The sequence below is a fragment of the Rhipicephalus microplus genome, chromosome 9 (assembly GCF_043290135.1).
Source record: "Rhipicephalus microplus isolate Deutch F79 chromosome 9, USDA_Rmic, whole genome shotgun sequence".
NCBI lineage: Eukaryota > Metazoa > Arthropoda > Arachnida > Ixodida > Ixodidae > Rhipicephalus > Rhipicephalus microplus.
In genome coordinates, this window is record NC_134708.1 from 18,169,601 (window position 1) to 18,197,354 (window position 27,754).

Consider the following 27,754-nt stretch of genomic DNA (forward strand, 5'->3'; position numbering starts at 1 on the left):
CTGTGTCAACCCGCTCCCTTCGCCACAGTTGCTGGAACGATGCCAAGTAGGTCTAGTCACATCTGCGTGTTGACATGTTGCTCTCTGTATTGAGGAGCCAAACGTCATGATGCATTATCTCACATAGGTACCCCAATGTTTGCAGCTGTTGCACGATTGGGCAATCAGAATATGTTGAGCCCTTTATTCGACATTTTACAAGTCAATACCTAGCGTTTATTGCTACGTGACGTTAGCTAATTTTGCACTATGTTATGTCACTCATGATGGGGCAGCACTTGAATGCCTGCTCCAATAAAATTATAGACTGCATAAAAAGTAGGCTAAGCTCGAAGCAAATTGATTTGGTTTGAATAACATCAAATTGAATTTGGAGAGTGTATCGTATATTATGAATAAAAATGAACATAATTGTCAGAGTATATTTTTTTGTTGATGCAAGGCATGTGGGATTCTTTTTGGTTCAAAGGAAGTGGAAGCGTGAAAGCAACTATGAATAGTGGCAGAATTTGACTTCTGGTAACATGCAAGAAATCGTCTGCAAAACATGATAATTTTAAAATTTACTGTACATAGAAGCCTGCATAACAAGCTTTTAAACTTACAAAGAATAGATGTGAGGGTAATACATTTATTTAATGAGGCTTCACGGTCATGCCGATTTTCTCTTGAAAGGTGCACTCATGGTATAAGCAGCACCGTTCACGGCAGTAAAGCCACCGTTACACATGGTTACATGCAGATTAATATACAATAATTTATTTCAAATGACTTGAAATTTACAGCAATTTAAATTCAAAGCAATTTCAAATATGTTAATATTCGTTCCAGTACCTACACAAGCCTTGCAAGCAGCCTTCATTCAGAGGGTGCATGAACGAGCATTCATGCAAGATCTTAAGTTCGAAATAAGCGCAAAAGCACCCTCGAAACCCCACAAAACGGGTAATACCAAGAGAGAAAACCGGAGCGGTTACCCTTTACTGGAAGCGATTGCACCAGCTCACAACCTTGTACCTGAAAATCCTCTTTATGACTTTTAAGATGAGATCAGCAGGTGCACTGCTTATCTGCTTGGTGCACCTGCCCCAGGCACCTGCTTAGATGAGATAAGCAGGTGCCTAGGGGTTCCTACTGAAGTACACGAACCACCAAGCATTATTCGCTTATGTTCTATCGAGTACCAAATGTGCCCACACATTTTCCTACATGTGAGAAGCATGCGTTGTACATTTTGTACAGCTCTCAAACACATTTGTCGGTACTTGTCGAACAAAGACAGTGCACAAGAACTCAACAACACTGACAATGTCCTCTTTATTCTTAAACCCGTTCAGCGATCCTTGCGTCCCCTCCGTTTCATGGCTGATGTACACTGCGGACAAAACCACTTGCCCTTCGGAGGCTGTGTGATGCCCACACACTGGTAGTGGAACCATTCAAAGGGACACTGCAAAAGAAAGAGAGAGCCAGGGTGTGTTAAAACGATCTATCGGTTTTCCTGCTTGTTCCTCTCAATATAAACTGAAACAACACCTACTCAAATTTACCGTCCAATCTACCTCAAAGATGGGCACAGATCTGGGCACTTAAATCTGTGCCCACATTTTCATGTTTCAAAACATCAATAAAATCTTTCCTCAACTCCTGATTGCTCAACTTAGTTACGGTATATAATTTTTTTTTTTCACTTGTCCTCATTTCTCTTATTTGTGCTTGTTTTCGTTTTTTTCTTTCATTTTCATTTTTTTTTCTGCACATACTCAACTTTTATTTTGTATTACTTCTGTATCACATTTGACATTGCATTGCTTTTTATATCATATTTTGCATTGTGCCTCTCAATTTATTGTATTATTTCATTTTTTATTTCAGCTGTTTTAACATCTTGCTGCTTATTTTGCCTTGTATAAGATTATTGTTACCACCTGCTAATTTTCTGCCAATTGTTTTCAATTCCTTTTGTTGTAGTTTTTAACTCACGGTCCCGTTTGCAGTATTCACACTATAGGACCCTCATCTGTATATGAGTGTTATGTAATTGATGTTTAAACTGAAACCGAAACAATATTTCTGTCTTTTGTAGCATGACCGCTACTCAATAAACTATACACTCAAACCCACTTATAACAATATCCAAGTGTTATGAAAATGTCATTGCTATCACCGATAATCGCGACAAAAGGGCAATACGAAAAAAAGGGGGAGGAGAGGGGGAAACGTAAGCCGCCATGAGAAACCTACACTAATGTTGACATCAGTGATAAGAATGACAAAGCTGCCGATTTTTTTTGGGGGGGACATGCTTTAAAATTCAGACACCTTCAAGGGACCCTCGCAAACCCCACAGAGCCAATGTATGATGTCTGAAGTTTCAACGACGAAACTGTTAGAAGTCTGGACTTTTTACCCATTTTGCATGCCTGAAAGTGCATAAACAGAAATCACTACCACTCTCGCAATGTAGTAGACTGCAAGTTAGCTTTGCTGTAATGCCGCAACGTTATGCAGAGAAGCACACCACGAACCCTAAGAGTCACTAGGAGGCGCCTTCTTTCCTTTCAAGGAATTTGCGTTTCACTGCCTGTCAGCACAGACATCCAGTAAGCAGAATTCATTGTTATAACCAAAAATGAGGCATATGGGCATTGCTGTAAGCAGGTTACTTCACCATAGCAAACTTACAAAAGTATACTGTGCAGCAGCTTCTCATCATTGTAACCGATATATTGTTTAGACTGGCATCCTTACAAGTGGATTCGACTGTATACACCTTCAGTCATTCATTTGATGGCATACTCACATCGTCATTGTCACAGGCGACCATGTCACCGTAGGACACCTGATTGCAGATGCAGTATCGGGGCTCGTTGGGATCGCAACCCCAGTCCAGGTTCACCTCTTCTGTACCAGTCCCGAGCATCAGCAGAGAATCACCCGAATCCTCGCTCGCTGCCGCCAATGAGGACTGATTTGACGCCCGGCTCTGCCTGCAAGTCACGAGTGCAATGATCAGGACCAGCTACTTCCCGAGGGAAGGCCACAAATAAAGTTCTAAACTGTGTGACGTCCCCGTAACATTGATGACTGTTTGTCGGCTGGCTTGCAAGGCGTGTTCGAGAAAATAAAGTAACGTCGTGCGCGCCCGTTGGCCCAGCATTGGCACGGGATATCTATCGCCGGGGCAACGCAACTTCAAGCCAGAAAAATGTTTTATGTACCAGTGCTATGGCAACCAACGAGGTTGTTCGCAGCACGTATGTTTTCTTCGCATGTGGAATACGTGGCATACGTTTCTAACGTGCCATTACCACGTTCGCTGACTAAGAAATCCATATTTCCCGCAAAGCACTGACGGCAACGTAACACTTTTTTTTGCTTAAAATTCTGTCGTCTCGTTGATAGATGACTTGCACTGACGTCACTGAAACTGCTGTGTTGGAGCACCAACAAGTGAGGACTTGATGTTCCCAATGTCTCATTAACATTATCGATACACCACATGGAGGTTATTTCCTTATTCCCACACAGAGATGTTCCTGCTGTGGCATTTTCACATAAACGCAACTTGTTTGTCATCAAAGGCGCCGTTGTGCAGTCCCAGTTCCTTTGAGAAGCTGTGTTCGTGACGCCACGTGCAATCCTGCGACAAAAAGATAGAGACGAACCTTCTCTGGACGCGCCGTTGGGTGGAGCGTCCACATGTAAATTATTTTTCTTAAACTGTGACCACGACCTAGGCAGTTTATATTTGGCAAGTCTTTCATGAAAGGACCAGAGACTTCACATATCAAGATAATGCAGATTAAGTAGGGCAAAAACACTTTGAAATTTATGACGTCACCATTGCTGACTTCGGAGGAAAATTCAAAAGCAAAACTCTTCTCATCTGTCAACTAATCGACGGTGATACAATTAATGAGACTAGAGTTGTTAGAGTATCATTTATCAGTATAAGGTAATTTATTGTTTCATTTTTAAGTGTCCTGTTAAACTCTTTGAGGGTCGAATTTTGTTGAAAAAGCTTTCCCAGATGATAAAATTACATTGGTGTGGATCTTGAATGTGTAAAGGCAGGAAAATATTGAAAAAAGAAAATTAGGAGCAGTGTTTTGGTGTCAGCACCACTGTGAACTGCAAAATGTTCAATAGTATTTCGGAGTGTGGCACTCTCTGAAACGCACATTTACGTACAGTGCCTTATCGCAGTCTGCGCACATAAAAGATGTATTAGTTCTTTTGGAGTGATGAGTTGTGTTGTCACACACACAGCATAGTCTCATCGTGCAGCTGCCTTGCGCAGATTAAGCTTTGTAAGCAAGGAGAGCCAGAAAACCTCGTGTCAGTAATAAACAAGCTAGGAGTGCCAATAAAGATGTAAATTAACTTCCACTGCCTCTGCAAGGGAGGTAAAAGATAAAAATCAAGTCTCGTGCACCTCTGTTGTAATCACACAGAGAAACCGAAACCACAAGGGGCGTTGCCCATCAGCATTGCTGCACATCGCTTGACATGCTGAAACTATAAATCAGTTCTGTTTTTTTCTGCAAGAAGGTGTTCGTCGGCCAAATCAAATTTCAAATGCTTCTTGTAAGAAGTAGCAGGCGGCAGAACCTTCAAGTGAGCATTCACCCTCATTATCTTGTGAAAATTCAAACTGAGGTTGAAAATGTGCCCATACGGTAAAAGTTTTGTAGGATGGAAAGCTGCCACCAGACATGTACGGCTGAAACCCTTAAAGGTTAAGTTAAAGGGGATGCGAGGTTCACATTCATCTTACTTTTTGGATGTGGAGCGCTTTGGCTCTGCAATAGCTACAGGGGCAGCCACGACAGCAGCGGCCGGCGAAGGAGTCGCCATGACCTGGGGTGGTGTAGGTGCTGGAGGCGGCGTCAGTGAAGTCAGCGAGCCGATATCCTTTGAACCCATCGTGAACTCTCGAGAGGTGAGCGCGTTGATTGCCTCGTAGCTAGCTTTCAGGCTGGCCGTGCGCCGCCCCTGCTGCATCTGCAATTGGAAACGGAAAATGCGAAAATATAACCCCAGTACTCTCCACCAATTGCCAGGAGGAGGAGGCGAGGCAGGAAGGTCAACCAGCCGCACATCTGGTTCACTACCCCATACTGGGGGAAGGGACGAAAGGATCAAACGAAAGAAAGAAGGAAGAATGTATTACCAGGGTAAGTTAACGCCTGCTGTCTACAAGTGATAGCTTAACTCACAGAGCTACCTTAACTCACCAAAGGGAACTCTGATGCTAGTGTCTATGGGAGCTGCAATGCACGGCGCTTCAGCCAGCACGGGAAGGATGGGTAGTACCCGGATTTATTTAACCTTCCTTCTTTCGGCTCCATTTGGCTCTGTGAGGCCTGCAGCCACTTGGTCCCATTACGAAGTTCAGCAGTTCCACATCGCCACCTCAACCTTTTAGCTTCACCCTTCCAAATCGTCTTGCGAATTTCACAACGACCCATTCGTTTATACGCAACTGTCATGTACAGCGCATCCTGAAGAACTACGGCCCCTAGCGAGGGTTCGGTCTTAACGAGCCACAGGGCCGCGTTCACAGTTGCCTCGCGTGACTAACGCCCCTGCACGCGTGCGTTCAGACAGCCAAGGCACCGAGCGCAGCGTGGCAAGTACAGAGACATGACCTACTGTACTACTGAGCTATCCAGATATCCCCTCTCAAGCGCCCACGTCTAGTTCGCACCTTGTGCCGCTAGGGCCGTAACCTACGAGCGGCGTGGCGCTAGCCAGCACCTGTTCGCTGACGTCAGCTTCAGCGTTTGTGGTCACATTTTGGCTAACAGGGCAATCATATTGTGCAATTATTATCCATGAATGAAAAATAATCTGAAATAAATATACTATAAGTCATCCCGAATTTTTTTTTCGCAAATACGTGGACGCGACACCACATAGGCTGTTCTACACTATATGATTCTGCGGGTTCCCACGTTCGTCAACCATGTGCAATAATTGCTTAAAAGAACACTATAAAGTCGAATAACAATTTCCATGAGAGTGAAAACTCAACATATGACATCTAAAATGACAATATTATAACAGCAATGCCCTACTTTCCAAGAAGTTAAGGTAAATACACAAGAATGCTCTGCAGCAGGACATTCACAAAATAATCCCGACGACGTCAGATCAACCACCCACAATTATTCACTAGTAATCGAACTAGCTGCACTAAATAAAACCCCTTCCGTGCATCAAGAGACGTAATAAAAAACTGCTGGTTCATTTCTGTTTGATTCATAAAAGAAAAACAACCGCTGGGCGCGCCATTACTCAGTACTATGAGTTGGCGCGAGTGGTTCAAAAGTTTAATATTCACATGGTTAAACTGGACAGGTCGTGCCATCTAGCGGTGCCCAGCTGAACCAATAACGTCTGCCATTTCTAAGCGAATGGCAGGAAATTGTCGTTGCTGCTGCTGTGGCTTCCGCTGCTCGTTTTGCTGCTCAGCGTCCGCGCAGTTAAGCTGGGCAACGTTGTGCACGGCAACAGTGACGCGAGACGTTCCGTTTGGGCAGGCAATTTGAAGTGTGCGGACCTCTAAAACGTGATTTTATTTCAAAATAAGCACTTCTTCGGCACAAAAGAAACACTACACGGTTGCTGGACCGCCATTTCAACAATCAACGTCGTCTTAATAGTTGCCTTTAGTGTCCCTCGAATCGCACCGAATAGCTTACTTGACCAGCCTTCCAAGTTTGCAGAAATAGTCACATATATGCCGGTAGTTCATCACAGAATGCGGGAGTTCTTACTCTAGCCCCTATCACACAGTCGTAGAGTAGCAAACAAACAGGTTATAGGTAGCACTACCTACCGCGAGTGGTTAAACGAGAGCTGGGACACGCGCTCCCGTAAAAACCCTGCCACCAGGGCAGGTCAGGAGTACAGTAGGTCGTGTACACAGTACTGCTCTCAAAAAAGTCGCAACACATTATTGCCTGCGGCAACACCAAAAATGCAGCACAACACCCTTCGCAAAAAGGCAGCAGGAAAGCAAAAGAGGCTTATTTACGCCAAAGGCGAAAAGTACAACACAAAGGGTGCCACGAGCACGCCTCCATGGGCAAAAGTGATTCACGGCGATATGCTGCTGAGGGAAAGCGGGTCCTCGTGACTATGCTGCGTTCCTCTCAGAATCCGTGATTGCAGCGCCTGATCCCTCGATCGAGGGCAAACACCGCTCGCGTTAGCTTCGAGAGGTATGGGTCGGCACAGTAGGACCACGCGCAAGGACACCGCATCGCTCTTCGGCATAGCGTTCGGGAGGGGCAACGAAAGGCAAGCGTTTGCCGCGGGCGCAAGTCGTCGTTAGCGAAGTTCGAGCAAGCTTTAAACAAAGGGAGCCGGCTGACGATAAAAAAATGTGTGCTCACCCTTCGTCATCTGGAGAGTTTCCAATTGACTACAATCAAACCACGTTATAACGAAGTTGAAGGGGAGCTGCAATTATTTTGCTATATATATATTATTTTGTTATATCAATTACAACCGTTTGCGACAATGCATGCTCAGATGGGCGCACACCTATAAGCATGCGAAGAAGGAAACGGCCTCGCGGCCTGATGTAACGGTACGCGACCACGCGTGCGACGGAAAATAAATAGAAGACAAATATTTTATCTTGCTCAATGCGCACACTGGCTATTTTATTGCCTGCTAGACCAAACTGAGAAGAAGTCTGTGATGCTTGTTTGATTCGGACATCTCAAGCGAAGAACTTCCTTTTGCGGCGATGGTTCACGCCATTTTCGCCGTCGTCCTGGGCGCCTAAGAAACGGCGTAGGAGGTCGACCGCATCAAGCGCCTGTGACGAGTTCAGCGCGACGAACGCATGCGAGACCATGGCGTCTTCGTCGTCCCTTGCGTCGATCTGTCCGGTGACAGCTGCGGCAATAGCATCGTCGGTAGGCTCCTCCGTGGTCAACGCGTCGGCATCAGTGTTGACATAATCGCAGAAAGAGTCAACTGCCGCAACAACACGGGCGTCACAAAGTGCTTTCCACGACTCTGAAACTTCGTCTACAGCAGTCTCATCACACGCGGCACTAGCGGAATCGCACATAGTTACTTCACACAAGGCATGTCGAAAACAGTTGCCTATTGTGCTATGTAGCAGAAACACTTGTCCACGCAGCTTGCAGCATTTCAACAGCCATGTATAGGTCCACTTTAGTTCCTCACTGCAAACTCATGTTCAGAAGCAAGCCATCAACCAGACGTTTGCGGTAGCTTGCTTTGAAGGACATAAATATCCCTTGATCAAGCGGCTGGATGAGGGAAGTACAATTGGGTGGCAAAAACAAAAGTTCAATGTTGCAAAGTTCAACAGTTGTGTGGTGGGCCGTACAATTGTCTAGTATTAAGCACACCTTGCGGTTATGATTACACAGTTGCTCGTCCCAATCCTGCAACCATTCGGCAAAGAAGTCTCGCGTCATCCACGCTTTGCTATCGAGACATATCGCACCTTCATATTGCGCTTCCCTTTGAAGCATTGAGGCGACGCGCTTTTTCCTATGACGAACGCTGGCGTCTTCTCCTATCCATCCATGTTCGTGCAGAGCAGCACAGTGATTCTTTGCTTGCTGTGCTTCCCGCCGTGGCACAGGTCACCTCTGAGTGACAAAGCTTTATTAGGGAGCATTTGAAAAAAAGAGCCCAGTCTCGTCGGCATTAAAAATGTCCTTGCAGGCGTACTTTTCTTCAACTGTGCCAAAACTCTCTTTCACCCACGTTGCTGGCAATTCGGCATCAACGGAACGAGACTCCCCCATTACCGTTCTTCCAACGATGCCATGCCTCTCCCTGAAACGCCGTAGCCAGCCAGCACTGGCGACGAAACTGTCATGGCCCATTATGCAGGCAAAATCTCTAGCCTCTCTTTGCAAAATTTTACCACTTATTGTCATATTCGCCGCTCTAGCGTTAAGAAACCATTTGTAAGCAGCATCTTCGACTTGCTTGAACGCTCCAGTTCACATATTCTTGCGGCTGCCTTTCACACCGTGAGTAATGGCATTTGTGATCACTTCACCGCTGGCAAGAATGGTCGACAATGTGCTCACCGCAATGCTGAAGTCTTAGGCCACCCAAGATTTCTTCGTCCCCGAGTCGACAGCCTTTCATATGGCTACCTTTTGCTCTAACGATAGCGTTTTTCGTTTGCGCTTTCCCGAGCCTTCATCCATGGCGACGTGACCGCACACAGGAGACCGCAGTCAGTAGATATCGGTCGTCGAAGAGCACGTGCACTGTGCAAACACGTTGACAAGCCTCGCGAGTAACCACGACTGCCGCCTGCGCAGCAGAGAGACAGGCCTGGCGCGAACTGGTGCTTAGGCGAGAGAGAAATCGCCTTGTAGCGCGGCAAAGTGGTAGGTGTTTAGTGCCGCGGCGCCACTTTTCGGTCATTTGACCCGCCTAGCGGTGCTCCTTCGATCCTCTCCGCTGGCTGTGCGAGAAGGATGGCTTTCTCGGCCGCGCGTGGTGTGGCTGTAAGGTCGGCGTGAGAGTTTTGAAAGAGACGCTCCGAACGAGCGTCGAACTCCGCAAAAAATAATATGCTGAACACCCTGCGGTCAGTCTTTTTTTTTTTTGATAGACTACTTGATAGACTAATTTAGTTAGTTCTATCCATTTACCGGTGAATTTTACTTCGTTACAACGAGGTTTAAAATGCATAGTTCTCAATGGAGCTTTTAAGGGAAATTCCATTTACTTTGTTATATCCATTATTTCGTTATATCCCGTAACATTATAACGATGTTTAAGTGTAGTCGCAATGCATGCTCTATTCAAAAATAGTTTGATGTAACGGATAATTAGATTTGCCAAAGTTTAATCTACTCGAGTTTGACTGTACAAGCACTACTATTATTGACACGGTACTCACAGATTGGAATGCGACATTACAGTTATTTATTTATTATAACTACTACGAGCAAGTGCGTGTGATAACTGTGTCGCGTTACTGCAAAATTTCGCCGCTAAATGCTGCTTTTCATGTAAGTTGCTCATAGTAAAAAAGGTGCATTACTTTCAGTTCAGCGCATTACAGTCGAACACCAATATATCGAACTAACATGTAACAAATCACTGCATATATCTATCAAACTTAATATTCCTTTAAAACATAATTTAACATGTAAAGTATTTCTATATTAAACTATTATTATAGAGTAGACTCCCAGTAAACTGAAATCATTTAAATGCAATTGCTGTTTAAATGAAACTTTTGCTTTAAGATGTTTGGTTTCACACTAATTCTGCTCCCCCCTGATACCTCTCAGTAAATAGGACATATTACTGGTCCCTTCAGGTTACGTCTAAGAGTCCACAGTAAAAAACTTTGTGATCCCCTTAAAACTCTACGTATCCGGGTTCGACTGTACTCGGGCGTTAGAGCCGCAGACAACTGTAGATCGGCTGCACCCACTTGCTGCGTTGCAGCGATGGCCTGCGATGCCGCCGCGGCGATGGCGTTGCTCCCCAAGCCGTAAGTGAGGGCCGACGGCGGGATGAGCAACCGGTCGGCGGGCGCCAGTGCCGCCGTGCCCGCGGTGGCACCCACGGCAGCAGCCATGGGCCGCCCGCCGGACACTTCGCCGGCCAGAGGGAGGACCCGCTCCGTGGCCTGGCGCTTCTCGGGTGGCTGCCCGCTGCTGCTCATCGAGGTACCGCCCAACGATGTTGCGACGTGCTTTCGTTCTGCGCAGTGCAAGAAATGGGGGTTGCCGTCATCAGCAGATGCAATTGCAGAGGTTTCAAGAAAGTTCTACGAGAAGTAAAAAAAAAGGATAATCAAAGCAGCTTTTCACTAGTGGTGCCAAGCTAGAAGTGCTGAGATGTACAACCTTCTTTGCATCTCTTTCCTCTCCTGTTCTTTTTTTTCCCAATCTGTTCTGTCTCAGTTCATTTCTTTCTTTCCTTTCTGTATTTATATCTTCCTCTTTCTATCTCTTTCTTTCCATCTCACTCTCTCTGCTCTCATTCTCTGCCCCATCAGAGTTATTCAATGCCATGCCAGACATATAGGCACATTTGTCCTAGTCTCAAAGCAAAAGAGGAAGAAGAGTGCGCACGCCAGTTCATGATAGTTTTCAATTTTGACGACTAACGTATAACGAAAATCTCAATATCTAGGCATTAAAAGAAGCTCTATGGATTTAACGAAGCTTTGGAGCAAAAGAAATTGCTAAATTAAAGGAAAAAAGGTACCACATGCATTTCTCCCTTCTTCACTCCTGCATGGCGACTACGCTAGCAATCACAAAGCCACTGTGCTCCGATATCATGTGTTTGCTTGTCACGCGACGCTTCGGTGTACTTCGAGGTAAGCTTAAATTAGGGAGACACTAAAAAATACACAAAACTAGTGTAAAGTGTAGAGTATTCATAAAAAACTGTTATGCTCAGGTATATAGTATAGGCTTGCTGAATAGCAAATTTAAGTTTTGAAGCAAACTCGAAAAAAATTGCGATTGGTATGCTTGTGGGAATAGAGCATTTTAGGTTTGAAGCCAATTTGGAGCCAATTTGGAGCAAACAGTGATTCTTGTTGAATAATTTCGAATCGAATTCAAATAGTATACATATCACATATTTTAAAGGAAAGTGAGCATATTTATCACAACCTAACTTGTGCAATATATTACAAAAAATTGAAACAAGGCTTGTACAAATGCCATTTTTTTTGTTTAAAGGAAGTCAAAACAACTTTAATAGCAGAAGATTTTAATGTTCATGAGAAAGTAGGGAATAACTTGTAAAATATGATGCGTTTTCAAGTTTGCTATACTTAAAACATATGAGCCGGTATAAAAAACTTGCAACCTTAAATTGTGATGAATCAATGCAAGCGTAGTATGCTCATTTAAACCTTCAAGTCAGACAGCGTGACAGTGTAAATGTCTCCTGGACAGATGTTTTCACAGTTTAGCACTTCTTTAGTGCAGTGAAGCCAACTTAAAAAAAAAAAAAAACAAGCTTTAAACAAGTGTTTTCAGCTGGTAGAAGCAGCAAAATAAATGCGACAGGTGCCATTTTCTTTTTGCGCTGCAGATCTGACTAGCTTTGGCTCAAGTTGCTACATGGTCGGTTACAACGTCGTGAAACAAAGAAACGTACGAAATCTAACGGCAGTGTAATGCGCTTATTTACACATTTATTTATTATCTTATGTGTATGAAGCTTGTAAATGCTTGTTTATTTTTTCATTGCTACTCATCCGATGCTCACGAGGAAGGTGCTGCCATCGACATCACCAAGTGAAATATCATTCGCTTTGGACGTGTAGCAGAGCCGCCGAAAAAAGAAAAACGTCATTCGGGAACCGAATGCCTTCGCTATCGAATGTCATATTCTATGCCTGTGTGGCACGGGTATTACAGATCCGAGGATCACTTACTCTCAGCCTTGACAGTGGATGGTGGGGGCTTATCCAACTCCAGGGACCCTGAACGGACAGAAAACGCACCACATGAGCACTACATCATACTGAAGCACAAAAGAGCTGCAACGATATGTGAGTGGCCATTCAGCACAAATAACGTGGCAAAGAATTCCTTCATGTGTTTTGTACTGTTTGGACAAGTTGACTAATTGAACAGCTACGAGTTGAGCACCTCCTCATTGGTGTTTCCCTGTGAGTGCAAACAAATTTAGAAGGTGCTGGAATGCATGTACGCAATTGTGCAGGACAATGCAGACCAAAGGACCTTTTTTTGCAATTTCCTACAAGATGTTGTGGAATTATACACATTTACTACTCCCACATTTCGCTTGCAACTATAGTGCGAATTCCTCGCAGAAAAACAAAAACTCTTTTTACATGACCAATCTATACTATGACAAATGAGGCATGTCTTCACGGGGATACCTTGTAATAATTTTGACTCCTCGAGGTTTTTCAACATGTGCCTAAATGTAAGTACATGGGCCTTTTTTTGCATTTTGCTCCCATCAATATGCAGCCACTGTGGTTCGGAATCAAAACCAAGCCTTTGTGCTTTGCAATGCAAAACCCCGGCCACTAAGCCAGCAGCATGGGAATTACTTCATCTTCTTTACTTAATTACTTTACCTAATCAGGATCAATGTAATCTTCATTAACACTTTCATTGCCACTCCCGAGCTAACTCAAGTGACCACACATGCAGAAGCTGCCGCTCCCGAGTATACTCGTCTAGCATCCATAAATATAGCCTGCTTTGCACTCGCAACGCAACTCTTCTAAAAGAAAACAATGTGGGCGCGTCCCGTCATCCACGGGGAGGACATATGATCAAATATAACTTGCAATACTTTTGACAAAAAATGGAACGCATGTCTCTACGAGTGTTTCGGTTCGCGCGTCCTTTTTAGTGTCTCGGCAGTGCTGCCATGGCAGGTCGGCATGCCACATGCATGCGTGGTCTGATGAACAAAGAAATTCAGGAGCTTCTGATGAGTCTGGACTCTGACGGAAGCAGATAATTGTAGCTCTTCACTCTGGATTAGCGGCGAACTACTTTTTTAATAGGTGAACTGCTTGCAAATTCTGACCTGCTTGTTATAAGTGCCACTTTTTATTTGAAGAGATAGAGCTAATAAAAATGTATACCTGTTGTGGAGAGTAATTACTGCATCACTAATTCCCAAATAACATTATTAAAGAAAAAAAGTAGGCATATACTGTGGAGCAGTGCCGAAAAAAACACAGCACAAAAAAACGACACTGAATGGATTGAAGACAAGCTAGAACACAGACCTCAATAGTTTGATGATTTGTGCATGCCTTTCTAAGCCTGTTCTTATCCTCTAAAAAACAATCATGCTCAAATAGAAACTAAAGGCACATGACAATTTTTCTTGGAGTGAGATATGAAAGCACTAGAATGTTTAAAATGTCCATAATATATGCAACCTCAATGAAAAGCAGCCCATAATAAAGCCAAGAAAGGTATAGGGTACTACTCTAAGTGTATTTTAGTAATCTGAAGGTCGCCCGTTCGGTCCGTGTCAGCAGCGAGCCGACGACTCGTCTACTTTGTTCAAATCTATATCGCAATCATGGCAATCAATTTAAGAGAGTACTGTTCAGCTATCCTATACCTTCCTTTGACTTTATTATCTGCTGCTTTTCATTAGGTTGTATAGACAAAACTAGCCCTAGAAAATTCCCTTCCATTATTCAACATTACCCATAGCAGCACGTCAATAATAGAGAAAGCGAGGTAAATGCAGGGTGCAATTTCCACTTCCAGTGGGACATTTCGGTATTCTGCCCGACTGTGTGGCAGACACTACGTACAAATAAATCCCAAGCTCTCAGACTGCTGATGATGTAACAGAGTACTGCAATGCATTAGAAAATGGAATAAAATGCAACTACTCATTTCAGTTCAATTTGCTGAAAAAGAAAAGGGACCTCTCTATGTTACCCTTGACATGAACAACTGGTCTATATGTTCCATTTTTCGTCACTTTAGATGGTCTGTCGACCTCAGCATTGGCTGTTGGGCAGTAAAAATGGGCATGTCAAATTCTACGTCACAAGCCCATTCTTGGAGGGTGGCAAGCTTGAATGGCACTGACAGCATGCAGACCGCTAAAATACTATTCTTCCTTATAACAAAGCATCTGGTTGGCCCGAATGAAGCACTACGAGGTTACTGCAATGCTATTTCAACAATATATGCCAACTTATTATTTGGCTTTACCACACAATCTCAAGCAAGCTACCTCCCCACAATGAAAGATAATCGGAAAAGATCTGGAGGAGGGGTGGGGAAGTTTGCTCAGCTGTGAAGCAGAATGCAAGATGGCGGTGGTAGAAGGCCTCAAGAAAGGTGCACACCTGTGCTTCTAATTAAATTATTTATTGAAAAACGCACGCATTCACTGTTTTCACTGATCCAGAGGAAAGCCTCATGCGAAATTTGACGTGTCAGGATAAGAGAGGAAAGACATAGTATATCTAAAGACGGAACTTGGGTCCCCGAGAGCCACTGCTGCAGGTTTCTGTACCAGAGAGCAAACTTTTAAAAAATGACAGAAGGGGGGCGGGTAGTAATTGCTCGAATTGAGGCGCTTGCTCGAGATTTTACGGTAGTGTTGAAGGTTACACATTTCAGAAATGTGAGTCAATCCCTTCAAGAAGGGCATGCCAGCTCTTGCTTGAATTTTCAGCTGTTTTTGGTGTGACCTTTCAGCCGTTTTTGGTGTTCAGCGCAACTGTGTGCTTATAGCGCCCAAACAAGGCAAAGGGCTTTCCAAGACTTGGTGTATGTATAATACTATATAGGCTCCCCCCAAAAAAATCAGTTGACAGTGCTGTGTCACACTTGTGTGGCGACTTTATCGTTGTGCTGTGATGCTCCTTTATGCTACAGATCAGCAATGAAGAATTAAGGGCAAGAAAAGAGAAATAAACAGAAATATAGCTTTCTTACGCCTCTCGAGGACCTCCGTGATTCCCGCGTTATCTGCTTCCAGCTCCATTTTGAACTTTTGGAGCTCCTGGTCCAGGCGTCGCAGGTAACGGTCCACCTGAGCCACAGTTGAACACACTCTGTCAGGATAACAATAATAATTGTTGGGGTTTAATGGCTGAAACCATAATATTACTATGAGGCAAGCTGTACTGAAGTGCTCCAAAAATTCGGCTCACTTGGCATTGTTTAGTGTGCACTGACGTTGCACAGAGCACAGGCTTCTAGCATATCAACTCCATCAAAATTCGATCACCAGTATCGAGATCAAAGCCGCGACTTCCAAGTCGGCCGCCGAGGCCATCCGGTCAGGCACAACAGAATAGAGGTTCTTCATACTTACCTTATCCTAAGCTATGGGGCCACGCGCTGTCATATAATGCAGGCAATGAAGTGACAAAAAAAAAATTTACGAAATTGACAAGAGGCCAGTTAGCCAACACTTGTTTGAATATACACTAACTTGATGACAGCACAGTAGTTTTTCAGCATTTACAAACATAACAGGTTTCAGTCGGTGTTTCTATGTGAAAAGAAGACTTCTCAACTACCCCCGCATTGCACAGAAACTATTCGTGAAGAAATTGGAAGCTTTCAATTGAGCACACGCACAAATCAATAAGGTGATACAGTCTAACACATTCAGCCTAAGTTGAAAATCCCAACACAGTAACAAAGTACCACGAGAACAAGGGATGTTAGAAGACATCAGGCAACAGGTAGACACCAGCTGAAAAATAAAGCTCAGTTTTTAAGTTATCAAACTAGAGAATAACCTAAACATGTCAGAATTGATCAATGGTGAGAAACACGAAATTATAGTTTATAGTACTGCAGAATCTGTTCAAAAACATTTTTGGCAGAATGTGGTTACAAATGCTACCAGTACACAAAGCCACTCTAACGACACAAACCAATTGAGCATTTCTGAAAATCTGTTCGAAAAGTAGTGAGAGTTATAAGCAGCAGTCTACTTGTGATTATAAAAAAAAAAGAATGCAACAACTCACCAGGTCGTAAATCTGGTTTGCTATCTGCACCTTCTCATCCGCATCTTCGAGTGCCTTGTAATAATCCTGCAGCATCAGTAGTGCGACAATGAACCATGGCCGAATCTCGCAACATTATTCGGCAACAAACATGGCGCACTACAGCACAAGCAAACCACGACAGTGCGGTATGGCACTTTCTACATGAAAGGCCTTTTATAAAAGAAGTGTGCATTGTCTTATCCTGTCAGGAGCGGTGCTCAGAGATGAAGGGACCACCTTTCTAATCTTGTCGAAGTCCATGTCTCGCTGTTCCGGCTTCATTTTTCGGGCATTTGCAAAGAACTGTTTCACTCGTTCGTCCAAGCTGTCCATTGCATCTGAAGAAGAAAAAAAAAGAAAGGAACCTTCGAGAACAGTGAATGTCAAGTTGATACTTAAAAATGAGCCATGACATGTGCATATCTTTATTAGCTTCCGTGACCCCTATGTCCTGCAATAACTGATCACAGCATTTTTATGCGTTTTTTTCTTGCTATCATAACTAAACACCTTGTTTCTTTTTATACCACTTTGAAGGTTCTACTTCTCGCACCCTGCTCTGCCCACCCGCTCATACTTCTCCACACTGAGGGCACGGTAGAGTGAGCTATGCACACAAGACAACTCGGTAAACTGATTTGTTTTATGACAAGAACAAGTCCACTAGTCGTTTCATGATCACAGACTGTTCAATTTGCTGTTTACAGAATATGTCAGCCTGGAATGTGGGTCGGCAAACTTAACTCACAAGTCAACTTACTCGGACTCAGATCGAGCCAAGAGTCTGAACGAGTCCAAAGAGCAAGATATATTTTTTCAATGTGCCTGAATGAGTTCACTTTTTCTTTGCCGACCTAGGTTCCTATATACTCATCTTTAGCATTACTATCAGCCTTACTGGGTTCACATTTATACTCGTGTCTACTCTCACGTATTCTAAAACATTATCGCTTATATACACTTCAGTATTATTTAATCAGAGGCATAAATTACGTAAAGAATGCCTTGACCTTCCCCTCACCCCCCACCCCCAACCTCTTCCAGGGAAGTTCTTGATAAATATATCTAACATTGCTATATCTTTCAAAAAAAAATGTTTTCACTCATTTGCAATGCTCATCATGCATATTCAAAGGTACTATATCAAATTGCACCAAAGGCACCGATTACGTGAGGTATTGGTGTTAAAGAGCATTGCAATATGTTTGAAAAGGCTAATGGACTCGTGATTTAACTCACTCGGATTCGCTCATACTTGGATTGAGCCGCAAGTCTGGGTGACTAATATTTTGATGGGCTTTAGTAAGAGTCCGGTAGGAGAAAATTGTCGTGAGGGTGAGTATGAGTGATTCCAGCTCAGGAAAACTTCGACAGATTTGAGTGAGCACTAAGCGCACAATATATTTCACGAGTGAGTCCGAGTAATCTCCAGAATTCTTGCCGACTCCTGGTCTTGAATTTACTTCGCCATGTGTATGTACCGGAAGTCAATACAATGCAAACACAGTCAACATAATGAAGCAAGGCTGTCACTAGAAGGGAGTTGTAGGGTCCCGACACACCCCGAAATATTTCATGCTTTAGCTTCCAGAACGATACTAAGGTATTTACACGCCTTCACATCAACAACAAGTTACTAAAGTTCGCCGTTCTACACATAAACATCGCCCGAAAAAATTTGTGGGTATGACCCTGCAATGTGGAACAATTTTTAATAGTTCAGTATGCTGCAACACATAATCTTTTATCATTATCACTGTTAAACTTACAAAAGTCGTATTGACTGCAACTTTTTGAAAGTTATGTTATCTATGCAAGCACCAAAACTTAAATCTAGAAACGTTTGATACTGCTGAACAGAATGTCAGGTGCACTGTTAAAACATGCCCTTTACGCACTTGTAACCACAAGCAGATACCAACGCATTAAATTTGTGTTAATTAGTAGCTCTCTTCTTCAGATCTTAGTTTCATACGTTAGTTTTCTTTTTGTTAGTAATTTCGCTACATGTAATCCAACTGCATTTACTGTGTCTCCCATCTGACCGGTTTTGCTAATGTATAAAAGTAGATTTATGATCATCGTTGTTCTCTTCCCATTCCTTGCCACAGGGCACTAGGTGCAAATAACTTTTGCACGCACTTTCGAGTTTGTTTTTCGCCTTGCAAGAAATTAAGACTACAAAAGTACATCTGTCCATGGTATCAGCACACCAATCTTGAACAAATGAAATTAGTTTCTATGTACAACTTCCCGTTTCGATGAACTAAGGCAATAAAAGAATAATAACTTTTATTTGCACAACAGTGTAAGCCCTCCAGTGACGTGCGACGCTTGACAGAAAGGAAAAACCCTTACGCACGTGCATTTGCTAGCCCGTCACCGGACGGAAAATACTCCCGATGCACACAGCATGGATGTTACAGCAATACGACTTTTCTTTAAACGTCATATGGTGAAGTTCACGGCAAAAATTACTACAAACACATTACATACAAAAAAAAATAAACGTATACTACAAAGATAACTAGCGAGATTACGCGTATATGCACAAATTCGGTGTTCAGAGCCGCTGTTTGGGAACTTATTTCCATGCGTAGATGAACTCGTCTTAAATTATTGCATCTAGTATCCGCGGTTTTTCGCGTGCAGACCGAATTCACGCGTCGTTAGCGAGTGGTGTTCGCACTGCGCGCCGCTCGGTCCGAAATTCGTGCATAGCTCGGAGCGTACTCTGAACTTGCAGGTCCATCTCTCGCATCTCCGTGAACCTGTCCCGAAGTTCCTGAGGCAGGTGCTCGATCACTGCAAAGAGAAACGAAGCAACGAAAATTAGACCAAGCATAAGCGTGACTCGAGTTTTGAACGTTTGACTCTTCAAACTTCCACCGCAGACACAGGTTAGAATACGCGCGCTTGGAACGTTCGTATTAAGAGCGCTCGCGGGCGCAGCATTTAAAGCAGCTCGGTAGCGTGGTAAACGTTTTAGGCGAAGGGAAAAAAAAAAGTATCGCATTGTACTCACTCTCGAGATAGTCTTCGAGGTAGAGCATCTTGCTGCTTGGGCGTACGCTTGCCTGAATGAAGTCGGCGACGAAAAGCACGAAGTTTAGCAGGTAGCGGCGAAGCGGCAATTCACTGCACTCCACAGCCATGTGACGCACTCATGTCGGCAGAGAATTACAACGTTAACCGTGATGCGTATGCGCGGACGGCTTTTTTATTTCTTAGGCCTCGGCGACGACGAAAACGCCCAGTCACAGGCTCCTGCACATGCGCTACTCCGCGCTGCTCACTGCCAAGTGGCGGCCATTTTGTTTTCCCGTGGTGTTCCAAAACACGCACGACCATTGGGCGTGACCGCTAGCGTATTTCTTTTTCTTTTCGGAACACACGGGTTCACCGGCGGTGTAATGCGTGAGTAATCAGTCGGAGGGTTCCAACGTGTTCCTCGCGATGACCTGAGCGGTGTTCATTGCGGGATATTGGTGTATTCATCGTCTACTCGAAACAACAACACGTTTGAAACGTGCTCAAACTAATGTTTTTTTCTTTTATGCCGCTATGCCTGCATGGCGCTACTGACGCTCTTTTCTCTTCGATCTTCCACGCTTACATGCTTTTCAATGCCTGTTGCAGACTTGTAGGGCTCAAGCAAAATGTAAAATGCTCCCCTGTAGTAGTGTCTTTTATTTATCTCTCTAACGCTTACGGCAGTGTCATCGGCGCACGCCAGATACCGCCACGTGCGCGATGATGCAATATAAACGCGCGCTTTTTGAGACACTGTAGACTCGTTTTGTGAATGCACTAGTGTGAGCCTTTTCCGCAGTTATGTTAAGTCTACGTCACGCACGTAGACGGATATCCAAGCGTTTTCTTAATTTAGCAAAGAATGCTGACTGGCAATAACGCTTTCTCGTACTAGGAAATCAAATAGTCAGTATATTAAATCAATGTGGGAAACCACTCCCATGGACATGCGGACAATATCCAGTTGGTGCTAATTAAATGCTAATTTAACTCAATAAAGAAACACCAGTACTATTAGTCAACAATGCAACAAGGGGTTGCTGCACATTTACAGCTTTATTTAACACCACTTCGTTAATATGCAAAAAAGATCATTTGTTTTCTTCATGAGCAGACCTTTAAAGCACAACTTCAACGTAAAAGCACCTGAGGTGCCCGAATGTCCGTTACAACGGTGTTGTCCAAAAGAGAGCAGGTCACTTCTTTGACTTCTTGGCTTTTTTTACCTTCTCTGCCTTGTCTTTGTGTCGTTTGCTGAGGGTCACAACGTCATCTGAACAAGAGAGAAAGAAAAAAATAAAAGAGAGAGGTTCAAGAAATAGTTGTACAACCATCATGGCAGTGAAGCGATATCTTTCGTAATCGTGCACAGCATTCAAAAGGCATCTCAGTAGTGTTTTCATGAAAAGGTTGTACACTATAGTTGGACAAGCCCAAAAAGGTCCGCACCTAGATGACTGTAGCAGGACAGCTGATTCCTTCTATGGCTAAACAAATAATTTCGCCACTTATGCACATGGTAATGTTTCCTGAAGGCAGTTCACTGGCAATTCGACTTGTGATAACAGTTTGGAGTGCATGCCTATAAGAGCAGGCTTGAATATCCGCCTTTAAGGAAGAAATGCCGCAGACTTCTATCTAAAGTTCTATCGCGGGCTTGTTGGTTATCTATAGCAACCAGGATGAGACAAACCAGAAGATGGCACTGTCCGTGTGTTATGTTCCTTCTGCTTTGAGCCATCCTGGATGCGCTATATATTGGATGCTATGGAGACTTGTAAAGTAGTGCCTCACTATAGCAGTACTTCATTAAAATAATCATTTTTTTTTCTGGCAAAATAGGTAAAACACAATGCAAAACCAATCTCTCCAGACTAGGAGGTAGTATGAACATGAAGGATTAGCTTAGAATGAATTCCATTCGTTAGAGCAAGAAATCTTGACTTATAAAGAATGGCATTTTCGTATTCCCTTACACGAAAGATGAAGAAAAGTGCACACTTCAAGGGCACGTTTTTCTTTGTTAAGCACAATATTAATGAGAACTAACATACAATAATGCCAAAGAAAGTATAGCAGATGCTATTAGAAGTACCTAATCGTATTGTATATGTGAAAAAAGAGAAGTGGACGAAAAGATAACTTGCTGCCAGAAGGATCCCAACCTACGACCTAAGAATAATGCGTCCAGTGCTCTACCACTGAGCTACGGTGGTGGTCATCTCTTCGTCCACTTTATAGGGTATATGTGCGCATTTTAAACGTAACAGCTTCAGTAAGCGCCACCTGTTGCCCTTACGGCAAGTGTGGGACACTCTTTCTTGCCTGTTTGGCATCACGTAGTTTGTGATCTGCAACATAAGGGGCACTGCGAAAAAATCAAGTGACTAGAGAGATAATGGAAGCAGGATTGGTTCCGCAAAAAAGTTTCTTTCCTGTTTGTGAATTGTAAATTAAAAAGCAATTAATGTGTAATGAATCTAAATGTACCACCCAAATCAATGTGCGGCGTGCATTTCTCTGCTCATCGTCCCTCGTCAAAGTGCCCTATGGCATAGAGTTTCTCACAATACTTACTAGAGGTAACTCTGGCGCTAGTGTCTATGGGAGCTGCAACACACAGCGTTTCACCGAGCATGGGAATGATGGGTAGTACACACATTTGTCTAAACTTCGTACTTCTGGCCTGCTTTTGACTCCGTGTGTGTTCGTGTGGCTTGAAGTTGTTTTCTCACGAAACAAAAATCGGCAAATGTTCAGCGATTGCGCTTCACCACCCTATTTTTTTTAATTACATTTTCAAATTGGGTCACGAAGTTTAAAAGTGTTGAATCTTTCTTTCAAAACAAAATCGAAACTTGTCAATAAACGAAGCCTCAAGTACGATTCGCCGCCCGCAAGTACGAAGACTAGGCAAATGTGTGTACTACCCATCATTCCCATGGTCGCTGAACGATCGCAGCGCCAGAGTGCGCTCTAGTTAATTTTGAGAAACTCTATGCCCTATGGTTCACCAATCCAAGCTAGTCCTGAACAAAGTAAATGCTAACAAAATTTATCCTTCCACCATGGCATCAACATAATGGTATTCTCTTGCTCTTTTTCCATGATGTTCTTTAGGATACTAGTATCCGTAAAAAGGAGCATTGCTTAAGGATATATCATGCGATATTCCTTTTGGCATATTTAGCTTACCTGACCCAAATGGTACAAAACGCTGTCGGGCAGTTTCATGTGCTGAGTAATCCAGTCGAGGCCGCTTCGAAGGGCTTTCAGTCTTAGGAATCTCCGGACACAATGCCTTCTTTGTAAGAGTAGCCATGCCACAAAAAATGACTGAAGCTGCAACAAGGGTCCATGTGCAAATGATGATCATAACAACTTTATGGCATTATTATTGGAACTGTATCAAAATACGTTAAAAATGTTTAAAATGAAAACAGTGTCATAAGCTCCTGTAATGAGGGGGTTTGATAAAACGCTGACTCTTGCGAATGTTGTGATCATATGATGCATTGTTCACTTACAGGTTGGAAACTCCAAAATTTTGGATCACCTAAATGTCTTAGTTTTATGTGAGATACCCAACAAATGTTTTATATTTGAGATATTATTGGAGATATCATCGAAAGCTCACAAGGACAGTTATTTTGGTGCTCAAACATAAAAATAAAGAGACACTGATATCGCTGCATCTGATGCATGTCAAGGCCGTGACCAAGGAAGCGTGGCAACCCAGCATGCTTCAAAATTCGTCTTTCCTGTGGCCTTTAAGCGAACTTACAGGTCTACATAGCATTAATACTTCATAATTTCTACATTGTATTGAGATGTCATTAATGAACATAGCATACTCACCAAGCGTTAGCTGCTCGCCTTCTTCCTCTTTTAATAAAACAGATAAGTGCTGAGTGTCCTGGATCGAAAAATCGTGACAGTTATGAGTATTGATTCCTCCAGTAACTGAACATCCACACGACTTACACTGTGATATTCTTTTCTTGTGAATTCATAACCAATGTCTCCAATCTGGACCTCAGTTTGCTCACCTCCTCTTAGGGAAATCTTCACTCCATCCAGGTTTGAAATGTTAACCTGTTACAAAGAGACAGTGAAAACAGCCCCTACTAATTAATAACACTTTTGAAAAGCAGGTGTACCCCCTTGCTCGATGGGACAACTTCAGGGGACATATCCAAAAGCTCTTTTAACAGTTTCTTACTGAGCAAACATCACCACCACACCAGTAACTAAATTTAATAATAAAAGGAGATAGGCATGCAAACGCTAAAGAGAAGAGTAAGACAACACAAACCCTGGTGTCCGGGTTTGCAAGCCAATCTTCTTTTATCGTGATTCTGTACCAACTAGATCAACTTTCTGTCATTCTAAACATAATTCTCACACTGCCTACCTTAACGTCCTTTGAAATATAGCATATTCGGAAACAAAACAAACTGGTTTTCAGAGAAACTTTCACAGTAAGCGATTTTGAGCACGTAATAAAAGTATTTGTTGCAATGAAGCCCCATTTGTGACATTTCGATACTCACGTCAGTTGGAGTTCGGATGAGCCAGAGGCGGTGCTCGTCTGACGAAATTTCTTCTACTGGGAGCGCAACGTTACCAGTAGTAGCAGAAAAGCTACTGGGAACTTCATACCTAATTGTACAAAAATCAAACATTAATGACGAAAAGTGCATGGTGGTGAGACCTATCAGTGTAAAATGTCATCCGCGAATACAGGTTTGAGGACTACAGCAAAGTGTGAGCAGCCCTCAACAGGTTCCTGAATGAGTGTCGCAAACTTGAGCGAAACATCACGAAATGTACTCATTAAACGTACCAATACGACGAAAATGCCGCGGAACGATTGCTTCAGAATTGCTTACATGAGAGCAGAGGTAATATTCAAAACTGCGACAGTATCCTTTCATAGTAATCTCACTAGTGGCCAAAACACTGACCGAAGCAATGAAATTTTGCAACAGCTTATCTATCACATCACCAGAGGTGTCAACAGTGGTTAGATATTCTAGTCAACTGAGGCACGAAGAATGTCCCCTAAACATTTCTCAGCGAATGTTTAGAGCGCGTCTTGCGGCCCAAACCAAATTACCCGAAATGTAGTTCAAGGAAGACCTACACTGCTAGCTTCAAAATAACTTTCTATTTTTATGGCTAACCTCCTTGTCCTTCCACCTTCAATCCTTCTCCTCTATTAGTGATGACTGCTTTCAAAAGCGCACACATATTTACGTAGCTAAAGTGTTGTAGTGTGCCACACTGATCATTGTTGTTCATGGAAGATCTTCTGCCAGCTACACGGTAGCTGACTTCCTAAAATTCCCAGAATAACAGTTAGTGCAAATACGCATTAATCTAGGAGGAAGAAGCTTATATAAACATGAAAGCATATACAAAGGTACTAAGCCCAGCAACAATTTTTACCAAAGCCGGATGATTTCATTGTCCAGTGTGGAACTGACAGACATGACACGGTATGTTCGCGAAGCCTACGGCATGCTACTCTACGGTACATGGCATCGATTAACAAAAAATTAACATTAAAGGTTCATGTGCTTCCGAATACTCACATCAAAGTTCATACCCCAAAGTGTCGGCTAGCTGCTCGCGTGTTTTCATTGCTATTTCATATATTAGGGCCGATACTTACTTTTTTGCCTCCACAGAAGGCATGGCAGGACGTTTTCTACGACGCGCAATGTCACAGAACTCGACAAATATCACGCAATTATTTAAAAAAGCTCTCAAAACGCAACGGCACTCAACAAACACAAAAACACATGGCAGGCAGCGCGCGTCCTTTTGGCTTTGGATCGACTGGGCGGACGGATGCGGTTGACTTCACTTGTCTGGATAGCGATTTCGGTTTTGGTTTCAGGCTTGTGCACGCGAAGTTAGAAAGGCGTAGCCCAGTGACTGACAAACAACGAACTTCGAGATAGATAAAAAAATGGAGGGGAATCAGTTCAGCTCTTTCAGCTTCCATGGGTTTTCATGCATATACACGGCTATGTACATGTATTCTCAGGCACACATTCACCATGAACAGACGCTCCCACTTCCCCGGCGCGCTAATTTTTGGGTATAGAATCTACTTGATAGTTTTAGCTGTCATCGTGATGTGCATGCGCGTGTGTGTGCGCGCGTGCGCTTTCACTTCTGAAAACTATATCCAATGCAGTGTATGTATGTGTGCGATCACTCGTTCAATGCTGGTGGGCCACCATTTCTTTATTGTTTTACGTGAACAATCCTTCTACGACTGCCTCAGTGGGAGAAATGTCTGTCGTGTGAAGAATGCAAGTGCATTTATTGTTTTACAACGATCAATGAACATTAATTGACAATGAAGCATTAATAAATATATACATTCTGTTGTATTTTAAGCTCCACAAAAAAAAATAATAACCCCGCTGGAATCTAAATGACATGGAGATAGTGAAGAAGCAGCAGATTATGCAAATTCAGCCTTATTAAATGTAGGTGCCAGCAAAATGAAAACAGAGGAGGTGTAGCATGGTTTTCAAAATTCGATTGACAGCTTTCGTGTAGAAGCTTGGGAGCATATGATACGGAATGTTTGAAATAATTAAGGGACCGATAGGGAAAATGAATAATTCTATTAGATGGATTAGCGATGTGGAATAGACAAGGGGCTACTATATTTCAAGCGAATTCGTAATTCTTTAGTGGCAGCGAACCGACGAAAAGTAAAAGCATGGAGTTTGTAATAAAGAGTGAATTCATAATATCTGGAGTTTTACATCACAAAACGACAATATTATCGTGAGGGACGCCATAGTGGAAGGCTCCGGAAATTTTGACCGTCTGGTGTAACGTGCGCTAACATCGCAACGCAGATGGACTTCTTCCATATCGCCTCCCCTTTGAAATGCGACCGGCACCGAACCCGCCACCTTCGATTGAGCAGCCGAGCAGTAACCGCTACACCACCGCGGAGGACACACACAGCGAAATCATGAATTATGTAAAAGGCTATAACTGGAGTTCCGCTACGCCCCGCCGCGGTGGTCTAGTGGCTAAGGTACTCGGCTGCCGACCCGCAGGTCGCGGGATCGAATCCCGGCTGCGGCGGCTGCATTTCCGATGGAGGCGGAAACGTTGTCGGCCCGTGTACTAAGATTTGGGTGCGCGTTAAAGAACCTCCAGGTGGTCGAAATTTCCGCAGCCCTCCACTACGGCGTCTCTCAAAATCATATGGTAGTTTTGGGACGTTAAACCCCACAAATCAAATCAAATCAGGAGTTCTGCTATTACTCGGTCGGCAATGGTGCCATCTCATGAAACACAAAATGTTGCCCACTATATTTAAACCGCACACCAATTTTAGTAGACACACCAAGTAGAGAAGGGGAAAGGAAAGAGGGATGAAGGATGATGGTGGGGACCCTATATCCCCTGTGCAGAGCAGCAGGCTAGAGCGAACTAGCTCAGGCCGACCTCTCTGCCTTCTAATAAATTCTCACTCACTCACTCCACTCCAAGTAGAACATAGAAGAGTGAACAAGGCGTAGTGGAGTAGCGCCTAATCTCTCAGCTGTCGGCTACGCACCACCTGCACCACCTTCACCTCTCAGCTACGCAGCTGTGGTCGCGCGGCCCCCACCGCATCCAGTCGCCTTATCTGCTCCACCTCCTCCGGCCTCGCCTCCAGTTTACAGGCCCTCACCTCGCTTTTTCCATCGATCTAATGAGTGGCGCACTCAAGACAATCGTCCTATCTGCTTCGCCTGTGGCATCGCTGGCCACATTGCACGCTTCTGCCGCCGTCGCCCCACACCTGCAAACGCATACTTCGGAACTCCTACCTACGCGCCGCAGCAGGCCACCGCATCTGCATATGAACAGAGGCACTCAGACTCGGATCGCCGCCCATCGACTGCTCTTTTCCCATCCCCTCGTCGCCGGTCGCCATCGCCTATGCGTCGTCGACCACCTCCTGAGGAGGGAAACTAATCAGTGCAGTTCCGGAGGCAAGAACTGCAACTTGTGCGCAATTCCCAAGGCCTCCGTTTTCGCCGAAAAATGTTGTTGATGTCGATGTTGAGGGAGTCGCCACATTAGCGTTAATTGATACCGGGGCCGCCGTTTCTGTGATGGACGTCAAATGTTGTCGGAAACTGAAGAAAGTGACCACAT

At 43.7% G+C, this 27,754-nt stretch overlaps 2 protein-coding genes across 2 annotated transcripts; both read right to left on the reverse strand.

Moving 5' to 3' along the window:
- Nucleotides 1-1,293: 1,293 nt before the first annotated feature.
- On the reverse strand, nt 1,294-20,428 carry LOC119163537 (Inhibitor of growth family, member 3). Its single transcript, XM_075873230.1, has 10 exons — nt 19,560-20,428; nt 19,268-19,339; nt 16,772-16,872; nt 16,514-16,579; nt 15,465-15,561; nt 12,440-12,487; nt 10,469-10,740; nt 4,781-5,007; nt 2,804-2,990; nt 1,294-1,450 (listed from the first exon to the last, which is right to left on the reverse strand). The coding sequence occupies exons 1-10, from the start codon at nt 19,687-19,689 to the stop codon at nt 1,334-1,336; spliced, it is 1,317 nt and encodes a 438-aa protein (XP_075729345.1). The 5' UTR covers nt 19,690-20,428; the 3' UTR covers nt 1,294-1,333.
- Nucleotides 20,429-20,581: 153 nt separating this feature from the next.
- Nucleotides 20,582-25,407, reverse strand: LOC119163538 (uncharacterized). The gene is made up of 6 exons (XM_037415552.2): nt 25,245-25,407; nt 24,121-24,229; nt 23,552-23,662; nt 23,426-23,483; nt 22,763-22,909; nt 20,582-20,840 (listed from the first exon to the last, which is right to left on the reverse strand). Exons 1-6 carry the CDS (start codon nt 25,265-25,267, stop codon nt 20,764-20,766), a joined length of 525 nt encoding a protein of 174 aa, XP_037271449.1. The 5' UTR covers nt 25,268-25,407; the 3' UTR covers nt 20,582-20,763.
- Between the last annotated feature and the right edge of the window lie 2,347 nt (nt 25,408-27,754).

Excerpts from the sequence above, each read along its gene's own strand:
- LOC119163537 (XM_075873230.1), bottom strand. The coding sequence starts at position 19,689 with ATGGCTGTGGAGTGCAGTGAATTGCCGCTTCGCCGCTACCTGCTAAAC. Across the intron at positions 16,873-19,267 it reads GATGGACCTGCAAGTTCAGA|ATGCAATGGACAGCTTGGAC; the intron begins GTACGCTCCGAG and ends TTTCTTCTTCAG. Across the intron at positions 10,741-12,439 it reads ATCCACTGTCAAGGCTGAGA|AACGAAAGCACGTCGCAACA; the intron begins GTAAGTGATCCT and ends TGCACTGCGCAG.
- LOC119163538 (XM_037415552.2), bottom strand. The coding sequence starts at position 25,267 with ATGCCTTCTGTGGAGGCAAAAAA. Across the intron at positions 24,230-25,244 it reads CCTTCTGTGGAGGCAAAAAA|GTATGAAGTTCCCAGTAGCT; the intron begins GTAAGTATCGGC and ends TTGTACAATTAG. Across the intron at positions 22,910-23,425 it reads AGGCGAGCAGCTAACGCTTG|CTTCAGTCATTTTTTGTGGC; the intron begins GTGAGTATGCTA and ends CCCTTGTTGCAG.